At 42.2% G+C, this 18367-nt stretch overlaps 1 protein-coding gene across 1 annotated transcript in view; it reads right to left on the reverse strand.

Moving 5' to 3' along the window:
- COL4A4 (collagen type IV alpha 4 chain) overlaps positions 1-18367 on the reverse strand; it is a 124909-nt gene that overhangs the window by 74318 nt on the left and 32224 nt on the right. The window contains exons 4-7 of the mRNA XM_026649910.2: positions 9871-10005; positions 8461-8505; positions 6399-6515; positions 1615-1683 (exon numbers count right to left, since the gene is read on the reverse strand). Coding sequence (XP_026505695.1) covers positions 1615-1683; positions 6399-6515; positions 8461-8505; positions 9871-10005 — 366 coding nt within the window. The remainder of the gene's footprint in view (positions 1-1614; positions 1684-6398; positions 6516-8460; positions 8506-9870; positions 10006-18367) is intronic.

Here is an 18367-nt window from a genome sequence, read left to right on the forward strand (position 1 = left end):
AAGCCTGAAATAGGTAGGCAGCAGGTAAGCTGGGGGTGAGGGGGGGCGCGAGGAGGCGCGGCCCAGTCCGGCCCCCCCGGCCGAGCGGCTCCCTCTGACGGCCGACCCCGGCGGCTCTGGCCCGGCTCGGACCTTGGGGCGCCAGCCCCGGTTCCGGCCGAGCGGCTCCTGCCCGGCGCCGGCTGAGCACCCCCGGCCCCGGCCCTAGAGACTCCTGCTCGACTTGGGCCCAGGGGCACCGGCCCCGGCTCTGGCCGAGCAGCGTCGGCCGGCGGCCGAGCACCCCCAGCCCCGGTCCCAGCGGCTGCGGCCTGGCTCGGCTCGGGCCCCGGTTCCGGCCGAGCGGCTCCGGCCCTGGCTGAGCGGCGCCGGCTGGTGGCCGAGCACCCCCGGCCCCAGCGGCTCTGGCTCCGGTCCCAGCGGCTCCAGCCTGGACCCAAGCCCCAAGACCCCGGCCGGAGCTCCAGCCGGAGCGCAGCCCGATTCCTGGGGGCGGGGCTTGCCGGAATCGGGCCCCGCTCTTGCTAAAGCCAGCCCTGCTGAATTCAATGGGAGTTTTGTCATGGTTGTAGGGTAGTGAAGGATTAGTTTATACAACTTGAGATAGAAAGGTCTAGAACTTCAATTGGTATAAATCAGCATAGCTCCACTGACATCAGTGGAACTATATTATTTACACCAGTTAAGGATATGCTCATAAGTTTGTTTTTTCTTTTAAAGCATCATTAAAATTTTGCATTATCATGATGTGGCCAATCCCAGTACCTTACTGGTTTGTTTATCAGTATCCTACTAGTTTGCTGTTCCCCTTTCCCTGAACCTCCATCTCTCTCTCTCTCTGCTCTGTCTTTTAGATCCCAATGCTGCAAAGGCGGGTAAAGTTAATTTGTGCATAAGTGTTTGCAAGATCGGAGCCAGAGTATAACCTCTTTTGGGGCAGAGTCCATGCCTTCTTTTATGTTTGAAAAGCACCTAGTACATAATAGGCACTGTTAGAAACAATAATAATGATACCTCCAAATGGATGTGGTGTGCAGGAAGCAGATGCATACTAAACCAAACCTCCAATCAGCAGCAAGCAGTAACTGGAAGCAATTAGGGAGCACAGAGGCATCTTACTGAGAGAAGCAGCTACAAAGCTTTCATCCATGTGTTATGTCAACTCACTGTGCCAATTGTGTTACCCGTCAGCCCCAAAATTCAACAAGTGTTTGGCTCTAGGTCAGGATTTGGCCCTGTGTACATACAAGGCTGAGATTATACTTCCATAAATGTCCATGGCAATTTGAAGTTCTGATTCCCACAGCAACCCTAATTCAGCTTCTTTTGTACATTTGTAGAATTTTCCATTACTGTATACAATGTTAATTTTAATGGCCTGTCTATATATCCCTAGAGAGTTGGGGGGCAATTTATAGCTGTTGTGAGAATTTCCTGACTTTAGGACAATTAATATCTCAATCTGTATACTGCAGTTAACATATTTGCATTTAATTTCCATTTTTAAAAGAGATAAATTAGCTTTTATTAAACAATTTAGAGTTATTAGAATACTTACATTTGCTATACATGTCTGCCTACATTTTATGATTATTTCCACAATAATATACTTACTGGAGCACCTCTAATGAAATCTGAAATATATGCAGAGTTTCCTTTTTCTCCTTTTTGCCCAAGAACACCCTGAAAAATCAGTCAGTAATTAAAAATCAGATTATGTTCTGTAATAACATTATGATCTGTCCTCTGATACTCTAAGCTACTGTACAGTTTCAGTGATAACTTCTCAGTTTTGATGGCATTAATACTCTCTATAACTCCCAGCCATATTTAATTTCAATGGATGCAGTGGCTACCAGCGTGTAAGTTCTTTACCTTTCCTAGAAATTCATACCAGGATTTATAAGAAGCCAGTGGTATCCTGTTTAAAGTAGGAAATCTGGAGCTACCGATTGCTGAACCTAAAGAAACTAAATTCTTCGATCATTAGTACATATACTTTATACCAAAAATAAATGTGATGTCTAATGTGATGTCCATGGGACTTGCTGTAGAGTCCACACATAACTTTGCTTGTCTTGGTACCCACAAAATCTTAACCTGCTTCAGCAGGAACAGATTTCATTGCTCCTGCAAAACAGAATGTCTGTGCTTAATTAACTATGAAGGGCATGATGTACACAGAAGGAATGGATATATCAGAACACTTATCCCTTAACACTTATTCCTCACAATAAACCAAAATCACGCTTGGCGAAATCCTGGCCCTACTGCTGTCGATGAGAGTTAGCAAAATCACCCACTATATTTTTTCCGTGGATGCCCCAGGGCTGGACTTCAATAGAACCAGGATATCATCTTCCATAGAACATAAATATCCAGAATCTGTACTCAATGAATCACAGTATCAGCCCAGTCTTACACTGACATTCTAAAGCTTGAGGTCAGAAATGAATAGGAAAGTAATTATCACAGGAATGCAATAATAAATTGAAGAGCAGCAGCTGCATACAGCTGGAGGTAGCTATAGCACAGTGGTTTTCAAACTTTTTTTCTGGGGACCCAGTTGAAGAAAACAGTTGACGTCCACGACCCACAACGGAGCAGGGGATGAGGGGTTTGGGGTGGGCTCAGAGCTGGGGCAGAGAGTTCGCGTGCAGGGGTGAGGGCTGCGGGGTGAGGCCAGGAATGAGGGGTGCAGGGTGTGGGCTCTGGACTGGGGCAGGAGGTTGGGATGCAGGAGGGGGTCAGGGCTCTGGGTGTAGGCTCTGGGGCAGGGCTGGGGATGAAGGGTTTGGGGTGCAGGAGGGGCTCTGGGTTTGGGTGGGGCTCAGGGCTAGGGCAGGGGGTTGGGGTATGGGAGGAGGTCAGGGCTCTGGGCTGGGGGGTGCAGGCTCTGGGCTGGGGCCGGGGATGAGGGGTTTGGGGTGCAGGAGGGGCTCTGGGTTCTGGGGGGCTCAGGGCTGGAGCAGGGGGTTGGGGTGCGGGAGGGGGTCAGGGCTCTGGGGTGGGGCCGGGGATGAGGGGTTTGGGTGCAGAAGGGGCTCCAGGTTTGGGGGGGGCTCAGGGCTGAGGCAGGAGATTGGGGTGTGGGGTTGGGGCATGGACTTACCTCCGGCGGCTCCCGGTCAGCGGTGCAGCCGGGGTGCAGAGGCAGGGTTCCCGCACCTGAAGCAGCCAGTAGCAGGTCTGGCTCCTAGGCAGAGGCGCGCAAGCTCTCGCCTGCAGGCACCGCCCTCCAGTTCCCATTGGCTGAGCGGTGCTTGCAGCGAGGGCAGCATGTGGAGCCCCGTGGCTCCCCTACGTAGAAGCCAGACCCGCTGCTGGCCGTTTCCGGGGCGCAGCGCGGTGTCGGAACATCTAGGTACTAACCTGCCCTAGCTGGGCAGCACCGCCGACAGGACTTTTAACATCCCAGTCGATGGTGCTGACCAGAGTGACCCAGTGCCTTACATGCCGCGACCCAGTACTGGGTAGCAACCTGAACTTTGAAAAACACTTCTATAGCAGAATGGACCTGTTAAACAGAGGCCTTTCTGGAACTGTCACACTGAAAGCTGTATTTACCTCTGCCTTATTTACACTTATGTCTCGAAACAAATTTCAAGTTTGATTTCTTTGTACAACAAAATATTTTTATTAAATGAATCTTGTCACCTTTTCAGCTTCTTAAGCTAGGATTTTATATTGTCAACCCTTCCTTTAATTTTTCCAACCATTTATTTGTAATTTAAAGGGACAGTAATAGGTATATATTTAAGATAAGTGAAATTAACATGTATTTAGTTTATTTATGAAATTATACAGGAAAATGATATAAACAGGAAGAAACAGGGAAATTAACAGTCCATTGTGATACTGGCAGTAGGTAATCAAGTGGGTATTTGGTGCAATAAATCAGTTAGTAAATTGGAGTCAGTCTATATACAGAGCTTGGTGTGGCATTATTATACTCAAGTAGATAATTAAGATATTTGCTCTGACTTTGTCATGTTTTCCTAGAAAGCCCAATGTATTGGTGTTGGCATTTTAGTTCGGATCCAAGACTGCGTGTCTGTTGTTTTATGTTCTTTTATATGCTGGGAGTGATAGGTCTGCAAAGGCTCAGATTTCCTTGAACCAGCCGGATTCAGGCTATAATTTTGTTCCATGTCTCACTTTTTCTTTTATCTCATCCCTTTACTTCTTGTAGGTGACAGTCTAGTCCATGAGACATAGTACAGTCAGAGATTTCCTAGCAGCTACCATTACCATGTTGAACAGAAGTTATTTTATTGTTCTGAAAGGTGTAGTGGGTTTGATTTTTATCAAATTGTGTGCTGGTGGCATGTTGCAGCCTATTAAAAGTGCGCCACCAGAAATGTCGGGAGGGTTAATTATCATATTTGGATCATGTTTTATCCCTCTGCTTTACCCTTTGCTTGTATATTGCTTGTTTTCTTAGGCCTGGATTCAGCAAGGAACTTAAGTACATGCCTAATTTTAAGCATCTGAATAGTTTCACTGGCTTCAATAGGATTGCTCACATGCTTAAAGTTAGGCATGTGTTTTAGTAACTTGCTGAGTCAGGGCCTCAGGCTATTAGTGTGAGCAATACTAGCCATGTCGTGGGGCATTCCTGGATTACAAACAATAAATATAATAAGGCCATAGGGTAACGGTCAGAAATGGTGCTAACAGCACAGTACTAACTTTGGCACAGATTAATCAATTCATTGCGTCTTCCCTCAGATGACCCTTTTATTAAACTAAGGCTCAAATACAGCAAACACGGTGACCTCTAATGTCTTTCAAGTAGTATAATGCTTACACATGGTGATCAACCAAGTACCTTCAGTTAAATGGGTTTGACTTTAGCATAACATCCAGAACAGTTTATTGTTTAGTTTAGAAAATTTAGAGCCTTAACCTAATGACCCGTGTTTTTGCAAAAGGTCAAAGACTGTGGGTCAGATCCTTGGCTGATGTAAATCAGCATAGTTCCATTACAGTCACTGGAGCTATACCAGTTTCCACCAACTGAGTATCTGGTTCTGAGTTTTTAATCTCCTTTAGCCAGTATTAAAATATTGGACCAATTTTAATTCAGACACACTTCCTGTTTTCAGAGGGAAAAGCTAATCATCTTAAAGGTAATTTCAGTCTTATAAAATATACCTCGGGGCCAGACTGTGGCTGGCTATTACATGGGAGCACAAGGTGCTTGTGTGTGTCTCAAGGTATGGCTACACAGCATGCTTCTTTCAGCTGCATATGGGGTACATACCCATACAGTCCCCCTAGCATGGGTATAAACGGTAGTATAGCCGGTGAGGCATAGCTTAGGCAAGTAGAGTAAAGGCACGCCTGAAGGGTGTGGGTATATATGCAAGTATGTTTCCTACACAGCTCTCTAATGTGAACACGAGAACAAATGGATATAAACTGGCCGTCGGGAAGTTTAGGCTTGAAATTAGACGAAGGTTTCTAACCATCAGAGGGGTGAAGTTCTGGAACAGCCTTCCGAGGGAAACAGTGGGGGCGAAAGACCTCTCTGGCTTTAAGATTAAGTTGATAAGTTTATGGAGGGGATGGTTTGATGGGATAACATGATTTTAGTCAATAGGTCAATAACGTGCCATCGCTGGTAATTAGTAACAATGGTCAGTGATGGGATACTAAAAGTTACTACAGAGAACTTTTTTCCGGAGGGTCTGGCTGGAGAATCTTGCCCGCATGCTCGGGGTTCAGCTGATCGCCATATTTGGGGTCGGGAAGGAATTTTCCTCCAGGGTAGATTGGCAGAGGCCCTGGAGGTTTTTCGCCTTCCTCCGCAGCATGGGGCAGGGGTCGCTTGCTGGAGGATTCTCTGCGACTTGGAGTTTTCAAATCATGATTTGGGGACTTCAACAGCTGAGTCAAGGGAGAGAATTATTCCAGGAGTGGGTGGGTCAGCTTTTGTGGCCTGCATCATGCGGGAGGTCAGACTAGATGATCATAATGGTCCCTTCTGACCTTAAAGTCTATGAGTCTATATACTATAACCCCAGTGGCGTGTAGCATAGGGAACTTTCCCTGCATAAAGACCAGACCAGACACAACTGCGTTCCCTGAGCTTGAAGGAGTTCTTGTGTGATCAAGTATTGCAGAACTTCAATTTAAGGGTTAGCAAACTTAATTTCATCTTTAACCTAACACCGGATCCTGCAAGGTTCTGAGCACCCTCCACTTCACTGAAGCTAACAGGAGTGGGAAGCCCAGTCAGCAGCTCAAAAAAGGTGCAGTGTAGAAGCAGTCTGACATGAGCTCGGGTAGCCAGAGCCATAAGCCTAGTGCCATAGTCTAATGTCCCTTTAATTTTAAAAGGTGTTAACCTGGAGAGAAAGTTTAAATGTATTATAATAAAGCTCATAACTTACAAATGAGCCTCTTGGTCCAATACACCCTGTCTCTCCTGGAAATCCGGGATCTCCTCTTGAACCATTGCAGCCATCCAAGCCAGGTTTGCCCCTGGACCCTTCAATTCCAGGATATCCCTAGTGAGGGTTTAATTACATGTAAAGATGTGGCATGGTTATTTAGGTTCAGGTTTTGTCTAAACACAGCAGTGACACTGGTAACCCAGAACTGGGACAGAGGATCACCCACATAGGTCTCGCTTCTATACTCCTTACACTGGAAAAGCCTCCCGTTGAGATCTATGAGAATTTTCCTTACACCTAGCAATAGGCTCAACGGGGCTGTAATCTGAAACTAGAGTGTTTGGTCTGATACCTCTTACATTCCCTTCTTTAATGCACAGTAGCTCTGCCGGGTGAGGCAGAGAATTAGGCTGGGTGCTGCTCTCATTAGAATCAATAACAAAAGTTTTTTTTCAATGGAAGCAAAATCAAGCTCTTTGAGAGTAAATTCCTTCTGGAAGCAATAAAGAGCTATCACATTTGGGGAAACATGCAAAGGTTTTATTCCTTGTGAATGACATACACTAAGGTCATCCCAAACTAGCTAGGCCCCTTTTTACTGTTAGGATGCAATTCAAGTAAATAGGGTACAACTTGAGTCAAACATACTGTGAGCTCAGGAAAACCCACAGACAAATTCTGGGATGGTGGAACTGATTTTCCAACCCCCCCATGCACTGACCATTCACTATTATAGGGGATGGGAAGAGTAACGGACAGTGGGGTTGGTTGGGAATTTTCCATCAGAATAATTTTCCAACTGAAAATGCCTTTTGGGCAAAATTAAAAATTTTCACATGAAAATTTCAGTTTTGCCAAAAAAAAAGTTAGGTTTTCCATTGCGAAAACTGAAATGATTACTCCTCAGCTGCCAACCTGGAAGACTGTTGTCTGGCAGAAGAACCTTCCAAGTGGGAAGCTGGCAAATCAAAAAAATCCCATTTCAGTGCTTCTGAAACAATATTTTTTTAAAAATCCATTCCTGTGAAAAATTTTGCATCCTTGATTCAGGATAATTTTTTTCTCGAACATGCAATTTTTCATGAAAAGGGATTTCTATTTTCCAGACAACTCTAGCAGACACAACCCTGTTCTCTTCTCTATGCTAGATTTTGGTCTTATGGAACCATGTATTTGACAGCTCCTCTAGCAACAATCCCAACTACATGGACAGATATGGAGAGCAAACACAGAGCACAAATGGATCAGAGATCCCCTCCACAGGATCTCTGCTTCCTGGCCTACATGAACATCCAAAGTGCACTATTTCCATTTTGGTTGATCCCTGTGTAGTCATAAAGGGCCTCCCAGGATTTAACTCTAATAGAAAATCATTTTCAAATTATTGGATTTAATAGAGCATCCTATCCTTTCACCCTACTCATTTCCATTTATATATGACAGTTTGTACACAAAGCTGTATTTCCATCTACCTTAATACTGAGGTGTCCAAATCTATAGTTCCTATTCAGGAAATCTCTTGCTGGTTTCAATGGGTTTTTTATTTGAGTAAGAACTGCTGGACAGTGCTCAAAATGTTTCAACAGAAAAAGAACTACTACCTTGGGATCCTTTTTGCTATTTTAAGAATGTATTCAGAAACCGTGTGGTCTACTTTAGAGCCTGGAGCTAGAGACTACTAGTTTTTAATCCTGGCATTGGCATTTCCGTGCTGCATGGATTTGTGCAAGTCTCAGTTAACCTCTCTATCTCCAGTCCCTCCTCTATAAAATGGGAATAATAATATTTACTTACCTCACAGGGGTGTTAATGGATTGAATTAGTTGGTTTGTACTGTCTTTTGGAAAACATGTTAAGTGTGAAGTATTATCAATACTAAATATAATAATGGTTTACTTTGTTTTTCACACAGGTACAAAATATGCAGCTCTCCAGGTGATACAGTAACGAAGGGAATAAAACTAACCGTATCTGATTATTAAGGTAATCTGTTAAAATAGTTCCCTATGGGTTCAGATGAATTGTAATCTTTATAACACAATATTGGCAGTGTACTTACAGGCACACCATCTAAACCAGGAAATCCTGGGACTCCTGTTGGGCCCTAAAAAAAAAATCACTTTTACAATTTTGTTCTTTGAGAACATTTAAAAACTGAGGACAACATGAGGATGTGGTACTGTAAAATTAGGTCAAAAACTATCAGGAAATAAAGTCACATTTGAATCATGAATTTAACACCTCACTGCAGGATAAATGGCTATATAAGATGTTTGCAGTGTTGTAGCTGTGTTGATCCCAGGATATTAAAGAAACAAGATGGGTGAGGTAATATCTTTTATTTGACCAACTTTTGCTGGTGAGAGAGACAAGCTTTTGAGCTACACAGAGCTCTTCTTCAGGTCTGGGAAAGATATTCAGAGTGTCACAGCTAAATGCAAGGTGGAACAGATTGTTTAGCATAAATAGGTAACACATATTGTAAGAGACCATTCAAGGTCAAGTGACCAGTTATGGTTAAACACCTTGTATTTAGTTGTGACACTCTGACTACCTTTCCCAGACCTAAAAAAAGAGCTCTGTGTAGCTTGAAAACTTTTCTCTCTCACCAACAGAAATTGGTCCAATAAAAGGTATACCTCACCCACCTTGCATCTCTGATATAAAGTGGACAGACTCCGCCTGAGGTTATCCAGCTAGTGTATCTTGAACAATGATCAATGATAGCTATGAATGCCACAAATGGTACTGGGGGACAATATTAAATTCTTAGGGCCAATTTCATCCATTAAAACACAAGGGATTACTCAAAAGATGAATTTAGCCATAATGTGTAAAATAATGGTATGTGCCATATTACAGGCTGGCTTCTGCTCCCACTTATATCAATGGCACAACTTCTATTGACTCCAGAGGAGGATCAAGCTCTATATTTTAGTGGAGTTGTACACAAGAAACTAAATTCTGATCTCACTGACACTGGTGTCAATGGAATTAGACCAGTGAAAGCCAGGGTAAAGGTTCAAGGATTGTAGAAATGTGTAAAACCAAAGGCTGAATTATAATAAAAGGCACCATTTGTGATTCCATTTCTCACCATAACCAAAGGTGGCAAATTTATGCCTATTGTACAGTATTATTTTAAAGTTCTATTCTTCCCCCACATATGTGCATGTAACCTTCTTGATGCTAATGTGAGTGAGGTGGGACATATCAAATGAACACTTAGACCCCTGAATTTTAACTTTTTTACTGCCAACTTTGATTTAATAACGTGGGGCCAAATTCTGCAGTTCTTTCTCAGCTCTATAACTGATTTCAGTGGAAGTTTTGCATGAGTAAGAACAGGAGATGCCCATGTAATTTTAACATTCAGTAAAGGCTTTTATTGTTCTTGATTTGTTTCATTTTGCAATATTCACCGTTATATTTTACATACTAAAAAAGACCTTCCCATGGTATTTCCTACCTTATCACCCTTTTCTCCAGCGGGCCCAGGCAGCCCATTCTCACCTCTCTGTCCTTTTTCTCCTTGCAAACCATCTGGCCCTGTACATCCCAAAGATCCAATTGGACCTTGAGCCCCTAGGTGACCAGGCTGACCCTGAAAGAAACAGAAGAAATAATTCAGAGGTAGTTCAGTAAACAAATATACTTAACCTCCCTCTGGCTGCTGCTGATGGTGTGGAGAACACTGTGAGTAAAACAAAGTTTGAAATATTTATAAATTGTACGTTTAGTAATATAATTACCAATATTTCAGATAGTTGCTTTGAAAAATATTTTGGTAGTGACTTTACTTTTATGTTGTTGTGGTTACTCTCTATTGATATTGCAGACGGATACTACACTTTTGGCATGTTTATGCTTTGAATAAAATGTAAAAGGTGCTAAAGTCCTATAGGATTTAAGCTCCTACATCACTTGTCCACTTCTGAAAATTTTACCTGTCAATCTGAATCATTTTATAATGACTAATTTAAAAAAAATCCAGGTTCCAACAGAGTACCATTTAAATAGAATGGTTGGGATTTTTTTAAAAGTACCTTTTTAAAAAAGTATATCTGTTCATCTTACCTGTTGATGTTTCAGTGAGGGAGAAACTACCTATTTGGGGAATCAGTAAAATGGCAATACACAAAGTGCTGCCACGTGCACAAAATAAACAAACTGAAAAATATTAAGAACTGGTTTGCTCACTAAGTTCTTTCCCCCATAGTCATTCTAGGTGTTACTAGCAAATACAACATTATTAGAGGAAAAATGATTGTCCAGCTGACAGTCTCCATTTAACTTAAGGTTCTCTTTGCTCTTCTAAAGTTGGTTTAGACATTAGTGTCACAGTAGTAACTTCACAATTAAGACTGAAAGACTTTCAGTTCTAAGTCATTCTTTTTACCAGGATGGATTTGATCTAAATCAAATTGATTTAAATCATGATCACTAGTCAGGAAGACTCGATTTAATCATGGATTTCTACATAAAAGTGCATTCTTGTTGGTTGTTATAAGCTTAATACATATTCTTCACAACTCAGAGATAGATGTAGGTTTCATTTTTAGAAGGTACACACTATACATTTTTAAAGTGATTTATTTTGAAAACTTTTCAGATTAGTTTTACAGCTATATCAGAAAATGAATGATTGTTTGGTTATTTCATTTACCAAAGGTAATTGAAGCAGATATTTATGAAGTCATTGGGAGGTGAACTATTTCCAATTCAACAGGTTAATCATTAATCTTTGGAGGATTTTCTTGCCATGCTGTATTAGGAAGAGAACATCACCAGACAGACATTTAAATTGTTTTATTTAATTAAAACAACAACGTTATGTATTCTGGATTTTTTTCTTCAACAGCAAACATATAATATTTTAACAAAACAAGCATATGAATTTTTTAATTTAGTTAAACATTCAAGTTTTTTAAAATCAGGTTTCTTTTTGTTAAAATTGTTTTAAACTAAAATAGGTACATGAAATATTTAAAAAACAAAAGAAAATTAAATCGACAATGTCAGCCAGGTCAACATGAGAAACTTATATTGGCTTCTGCAGCTAACTCAGTCGTCTTCCCCTTCATTTTCCTGTTTGTTCATAATCTGAAAAAGAAAAACAAGCTTTCCTGCTTTTTCCGGTCCCAAACTATTTCTCAATTTGGAATGAATTAGTCCAAAGGAAGAAAATATTCTTTCTACACCGGCAGAAGCAGCTACTTCTGTTAAAAGTGAGATTATCACTTCAACAGTCTCTGAATCCAAGTGCTTAAGTGACTTCCACCAGTTCACTGGTGTAACTTTCTTTAAAAAAAACATCAGCAAACATATATTTCTTGAATGGTTCTTATTCCCAAACTGGATCTCTTTTACGGCATGCTGTCATTATAGGTTTTTCCTTCTAGTGAGAGAAGGATCGGGATATCCTGCAGGGAGACTTGGATGACCTTGTAAACTGGAGTAATAGTAATAGGACGAAATTTAATAGTGAGAAGTGTAAGGTGATGCATTTAGGGATGACTAACAAGAATTTTAGTTATAAGCTGGGGACGCATCGGTTGGAAGTAACGGAAGAGGAGAAGGACCTTGGAGTCCTGGTTGATCGCAGGATGACTATGAGTCGGCAATGTGATGTGGCCGTGAAAAAAGCTAATGCGGTCTTGGGATGCATTAGGCGAGGTATTTCTAGTAGGGATAAAGAGGTGCTGCTTCCGTTATACAAGGCACTGGTGAGACCTCGTTTGGAGTACTGTGTGCAGTTCTGGTCTCCCATGTTTAAAAAGGATGAACTCAAACTGGAACGGGTACAGAGAAGGGCCACTAGGACAATCCGAGGAATGGAAAACCTGTCGTATGAAAGGAGACTCGAGGAGCTCGGTTTGTTTACCCTAACCAAAAGGAGGCTGAGGGGGGATATGATTGCTCTCTTTAAATATATCAGAGGGATAAATACCAGGGAGGGAGAGGAATTATTTCAGCTTAGTACTAATGTGGACACGAGAACAAATGGATATAAACTGGCCGTCGGGAAGTTTAGGCTTGAAATTAGATGACTGTTTCTAACCGTCAGAGGGGTGAAGTTCTGGAACAGCCTTCCGAGGGAAACGGTGGGGGCGAAAGACCTCTCTGGCTTTAAGATTAAGCTTGATAAGTTTATGGAGGGGATGGTTTGATGGGATAACGTGATTTTAGTCAATAAATCAATAACGTGCCATCACTGGTAATTAGTATCAATGGTCAATGTGGGTCTGGCTGGAGAATCTTGCCCGCATGCTCGGGGTTCTGCTGATCGCCATATTTGGGGTCGGGAAGGAATTTTCTTCCAGGGTAGATTGGCAGAGGCCCTGGAGGTTTTTCGCCTTCCTCCGCAGCATGGGGCAGGGGTCGCTTGCTGGAGGATTCTCTGTGACTTGAAGTCTTTAAATCATGATTTGGGGACTTCAACAGCTGAGTCAAGGGAGAGAATTATTCCAGGAGTGGGTGGGTCAGCTTTTGTGGCCTGCATCATGCGGGAGGTCAGACTAGATGATCATAATGGTCCCTTCTGACCTTAAAGTCTATGAGTCTATGAGTCTAATGGTATGGTAGATCTTAAATCAATGAAAGCTACACTCAGAAAGACCTCAAGACTTCTGGAATATGCTGCACAAACAGTTTCACTTTTGTTTCTACTTGCTGTCCCTCCCATCTCACATTTATCTCCAGACGTTCTCCTTGCCCAGATCTATTCCATCCCCAACAATCTTCTATTCATTGAACTTTTTGAAACTTTGCACTTTTAGAGAGCGGTAAGGGATTGACTCTGTGTACACAAATTTGCAGAGGGACAATAGTGTTGAGGTCTGTTATTTCCCACCTCTATACATTTATTTATTATATTTCTCACCTCTATATATTTTGCTTTTTACAAGCATGTTATCTCTGGAGACACAAATCCACAGTTTGAGAACTGCAAAACTAAGTATCTCTGATGGTATCTTCTAGACTGAGCACTGAGTCCAACTGGGTAGATAGAAAGATTAACCTAAATAATCTATACAGAAGCCCCTGGAACTCCATAAAATTGGGTCCCTAATCCATGAACTATTGGAACTCATTTATAAACATGAACATCAAGAGAGAAGGAACACAAGCCAAAATAGGGAAAGGACATGCTAAAGAATATTTAGATAAATTGGATGTATTCAAGTTGGCAGGGCCTACTGAAATTCACCGTAGAGTACTTGTCTTAAGGAACTAGCTGAAGCAATTGTGGAACTCGTAGTGATTATCTTTGAGAATTCATGAAGGACAGGTGAGATCCCAGAGGACTGTAATAGCTGGCATGGGTTAGTCGAGAACAAATCATGCCAAACCAACTTAATTTCCTTCTTTGATAGAGTTCCTGGCCTAGTGGATAGGGGGAAGCTATAGATGTGATTTTTGTTTTTGTTTAAGTAAGTCTTTGGACACCATTCCATGTGACATTCTCATAAGCCAAGTAGGAAAGTGTAGTTGGATGAAATTACTATAAAGTGCGTGAAAAACTAATTGAAACGACTTTCTGTCAGGCTGGGAGAACGTATCTAGTGGGATCCGTCAGTGGTCTGTCTTGGGTCTGGTACTGTTCAACATTTTCATTAATTACTTGGATGATGGAGAGGAGAGTGTGCTTATAAAATTTGCAGATAAGGACAAACTGGGTGGGGTTGCTAGCACTTAGAAGGACAGGAACAGAATTCAAATGACCTTGACAAATTGGAAGAATTGGTCTGAAATCAACAAGAAGAAATTCAATAAAGGTACAGTATGTGCAAAGTACTTCACTTAGGAATGAAAAATTGAATGCACAACTACAAAATGGAGAATAATTGGCTAGGTGGTAGTACTGCTGAAAAGGATCTGGGAGCTATAGTAAATTGTGAACTGAATATGAGTCAACAATGTGCTGCAGTTGCAAAAAAGGCTGGAGTACTGTGTCCAGTTCCAGGCACTCCACTTCAGGAAAAAGGTGGACAAATTTGAGAGAGTCCGAAGGAGAGCACCCAAAATGATAAAAGAAAACCTGAACTGAGAGGAAAGATTAAAAGAACTGGGTGTGTTTAGTCTTGAGAAAAGAAGACTGAGAGTTGATCGGATAATAGTCCTCAAATATGTTACGGGATGTTGTAAATAAGATAGTGATCAATTCTTCTCCATGTCCACTGAAGATAAAGAGATTTTAAGTTAAATATTATGAGAAATTTTCTAACTATAAGCACAGTTAAGGACTTTAATAACTTACCAAGGGGGGTTATGGAATTCCTGTTATTGGAGGTTTTTAAGAACAGCTTAGACACTGTCACTGATTGTCTAGGCGTTTACTTGGCTCTGCCTCTTCACAGAGGGCTGGACTAGATAACCTCTCGAGCTTCCTTCCAGCCCTACATTTCTATGATTATATTTTCTATGATTTACAAAACTTTTCTTAAACAGTACATGAATATATTGTCTCATACTATAGAATTAGAATTTATAATCCCTATTCCATGATGAGATATATTTGAGCTATAATGTATCTTAATTAAAACTATCTTTAGATAGGTTTTTTCCTCAAAAAGCATTTTATCAAAAAAATCTGATTTAAATAAAAAAAATCCGATTTAAATTTTTTTTTTTAAATAATTGATTTTTATCCATCCTGCTTTTTACTCCCTTCTATTTGTTAAAGTTATTTTAACCTTTTTGGCCTACTCATAATTCAAAGACAGCTTGCAGTAAAATGTGCAATCTTGCCCTGTGCTTAGTTCTCTATGAAAATAGAGTTTAATTTCCAGGAAAAATACGTTCCTCAAGATAATAACTGTTTCTCGCTGGAACCTTCATCGGGTCTCCAATACCTTCTGTGAGATGCCTAGCATCAATTACAACTTTTGCTGGCTATGCCAATGCACATTCTACCTTTTGTAAGCTTTAGAACTCAATGAGTGCCACATTTTAGTCTCTCAGAAACATAATCAGAGACTCATTATTTTACCACAATCCAAGAGACTGTGAAAGTCAGACTGAATTGGGAGTGTTCTTTCTTTCAAGTGATATTTGCACTTCTATCAGTTTTTCTAGCTTATATATCTTCCATCATTGTCTCCCAGAGTTAAATGTATCATTCAACAATTGCTAAATTTCTGTAAAATTAATATGATGGTTATTAGGTAACTTCTTTGTAAACATCTCTGTAACTAATTTCTATGCCTAGCAATACTATACAGATCACCTGTATATATTTTTAAGTAACATATATATTCCAAAAGGGAAAAGGCTCAAGGATGGTGTCTATTCCCTTCCCTAGCCAAAGGTTAGCAACATTTTTCAGGGTTTTTTTTTCCCCCTCCAAGTAGCCTAATGAACTTTAACTAATGTTATATTCAATAGATTGAATACAGCAAGCTTTCTATTAAATTTGTAATAGGTAGGTTTTTCTTTACCTCCCGCCCTCCATTCCTACACTTCCTACCGTGTACTTTTTTCACTGTCACTATTTAATTATATTTGTTTTTCTCTGAAACATAGTCTCCCCCTTTTGAAGATTATTTTTTTTCTTTTCTGACTTAGCCTATCTACTACTGTATCTAACATAATCCAAGGGCAGAATTGAGCCCAGTCTTCTAAGGGAAAGCGTATGGCTCAAAGCTGACCACCTGAGGGCAGCAAAGAATTCTGGAATGCAATCTCCAGTCACAGAAACAACAGCCAGTACATTCAATTCATTTCAGTGGTTCGAAGAGCACAAAATGTCAATTAACAAGGGATGTAGACAGATATTTGTTGGCTTCAGTAGTAAAATTATTTCTATAAGTGGCAGAAGAGAGGTAAATTTTACCCAGTTTAGACTTTTAACTTGAACTGATTCTGTATGAACACAATCTTTTCCTTGAATTACAATTAGGGGTTTGGGGTGACGAGGCCCCTTTTCTTTATATCTGTTCCTTTATTTTTTCTTAAATTGAGAGGACCATGGTTTAAGCCTCCTCATCTTTTAAAGATGATATAGGATATTTGCATATGAGTCCATGAATAAAACAGTAATTCTTTTGCATTTTGTTACTGACTTTGATATGAGGATCTCAACATTTATTAATTAAACCACAGCACACCTTTGTGAGCTAGGGAAAGGATATGAGATAGGGATCACTTCGAATGATCTGAAATGCAGCCCCCCACTCATGTGGTACTCAGCAGCTCTCCAACATTTCATAGCAACTGTGCACAACAGCTTAGGGCAAGAAGTAAAGTACCACGTTTAACTGAGATAGCAGAAGAAACACAGGTAGCAACAATATAATTTACCACAATTTACTAAGCTCAATGCAGGACTTTCCATGGCCTGCTGTCATGCAGGTCAGATGATCATAATGGTCCCTTCTGGTCTTTAAAAAAAAAAGCGATGAGTAAGCCCTGCTCCCATTGACTTCAGTGATGCAGGATCATGCACTTAGCGTGGGCGCAAGGTGAACCTTATAAGTACAGTAGACCCAACTGAGCCAAGCTGCCAGGGTATGGCTGAAGGATGCCCTGAGCAGTGCAGTTATTCAAATCCATGTGGCCCTTGAGAGACCTTTGAATTTGTGGCAAAACCAGCCCCCATTTGTTCCATAGAGGAGAACCCACACTCCTGACAGAATGACTTGATGATGTGTAAGAGGAACCCCAGACAAAAACCCTTCACCTGGACCTGGCCTCTGGGAAAATCTGCAGGAGGGGCTGACTGGCCCTCAGCAAGTTAAATTGCAGATTTTTTCCCCTTTTTATTTAATTTGTACACAAATATAACTAATTGCATCACCTTAGGTCATGTCTACACTTGCCATTTAAAGTGCAAAATGTCCCTTTTTTGCCCAAAAACCGTGGGAACGTCTACACTTGTTAATGACTTTTTGCGGTGAAGTTTCACCACAAAAAGAAAACCACCTTCACGAGAGGCATATAGCTCTTACCGCTGTTCTTTTTGCGGTGATGTGAAAGTGAAGACACGTTCTTCCTGTGTAAACACTTTTTGGCCTCTGGAGGATACCCACAGTGCCAAAAGTGACCACTCTGGCCAGCACCTCCGCTGCTCTGACCCCAGGTAAACGAACATCCACCCCTCCCCATGTAAATCCCGGGAAGTTTGAAACTCCCTTTCCTGTTGTGAGTACTCACCTGGCCAGGTGACCATGGCTGCTCCACGTAGCAAACCATCCCCTGCTTGGAGCAATGCCGAGCTACTGGACCTGATCACTGTTTGGGGAGAGGCGTGCCAGCTGTGTTCCAGCCGTAGGAATTTCAATACCTACGAGCAGATTGCAGGCAGCTTGCAGGAGAAGGGGCATAACAGGGACACACTGCAGTGCAGAGCAAAGGTGAAGGAGCTGAGGAACACATACCACAAGGTGAGGGAGGCAAACCGTGGGTCTGGTGCTGCGCCCCAAAGCTGCCGTTTTTACAGTGAGTTGGATGCAATCCTCAGTGGTGAACCCCACCCAGGGCCGGCTCTAGGCACTAGCAAAGCAAGCCGTTGCTTGGGGCGGCAGATTTGCAAGGGGCGCAAGAATCCAGCATGGGAGCTGAGAACCAACGGGGGTCCCTGGGAGCTGTAGTTCCTTGGTTAGCTCCCTGCCTATAGAGCCAGCCCTGGAGCAGGGAAAGAACTACATTTCCCAGCATTCCCTTGGCCACTAGCAACAGGAAAGGGTGGGGGAAGGAGCATGGAACTGAAATCTGCAGCTTGCTGTGAATGGTAGGAACAGAGCCAGCTCTAGGTTTTTTGCTGCCCCCCCCGCCCTGGGCTCCCCCTGTACCCCTGTATTGCCCCAGCCCTGGACTCTCCCCTGCCCACACCCCCTGCTGCCCCAGCTCTGGCCCCCACCTGCACTCCCCTGCTGTCCCCCCCGCCGCCCCAGCTCTGGCCCCCACCTGCACCCTCTTTCTGCCCCAGCCCTGGGCGTCCCCTCCCACACCCCCTGCCGCCCCAG

The sequence above is a fragment of the Terrapene carolina genome, unplaced genomic scaffold, assembly GCF_002925995.2.
Source record: "Terrapene carolina triunguis isolate 2854851 unplaced genomic scaffold, T_m_triunguis-2.0 Scaffold88, whole genome shotgun sequence".
In the NCBI taxonomy this organism is placed as follows: Eukaryota; Metazoa; Chordata; order Testudines; family Emydidae; genus Terrapene; species Terrapene triunguis.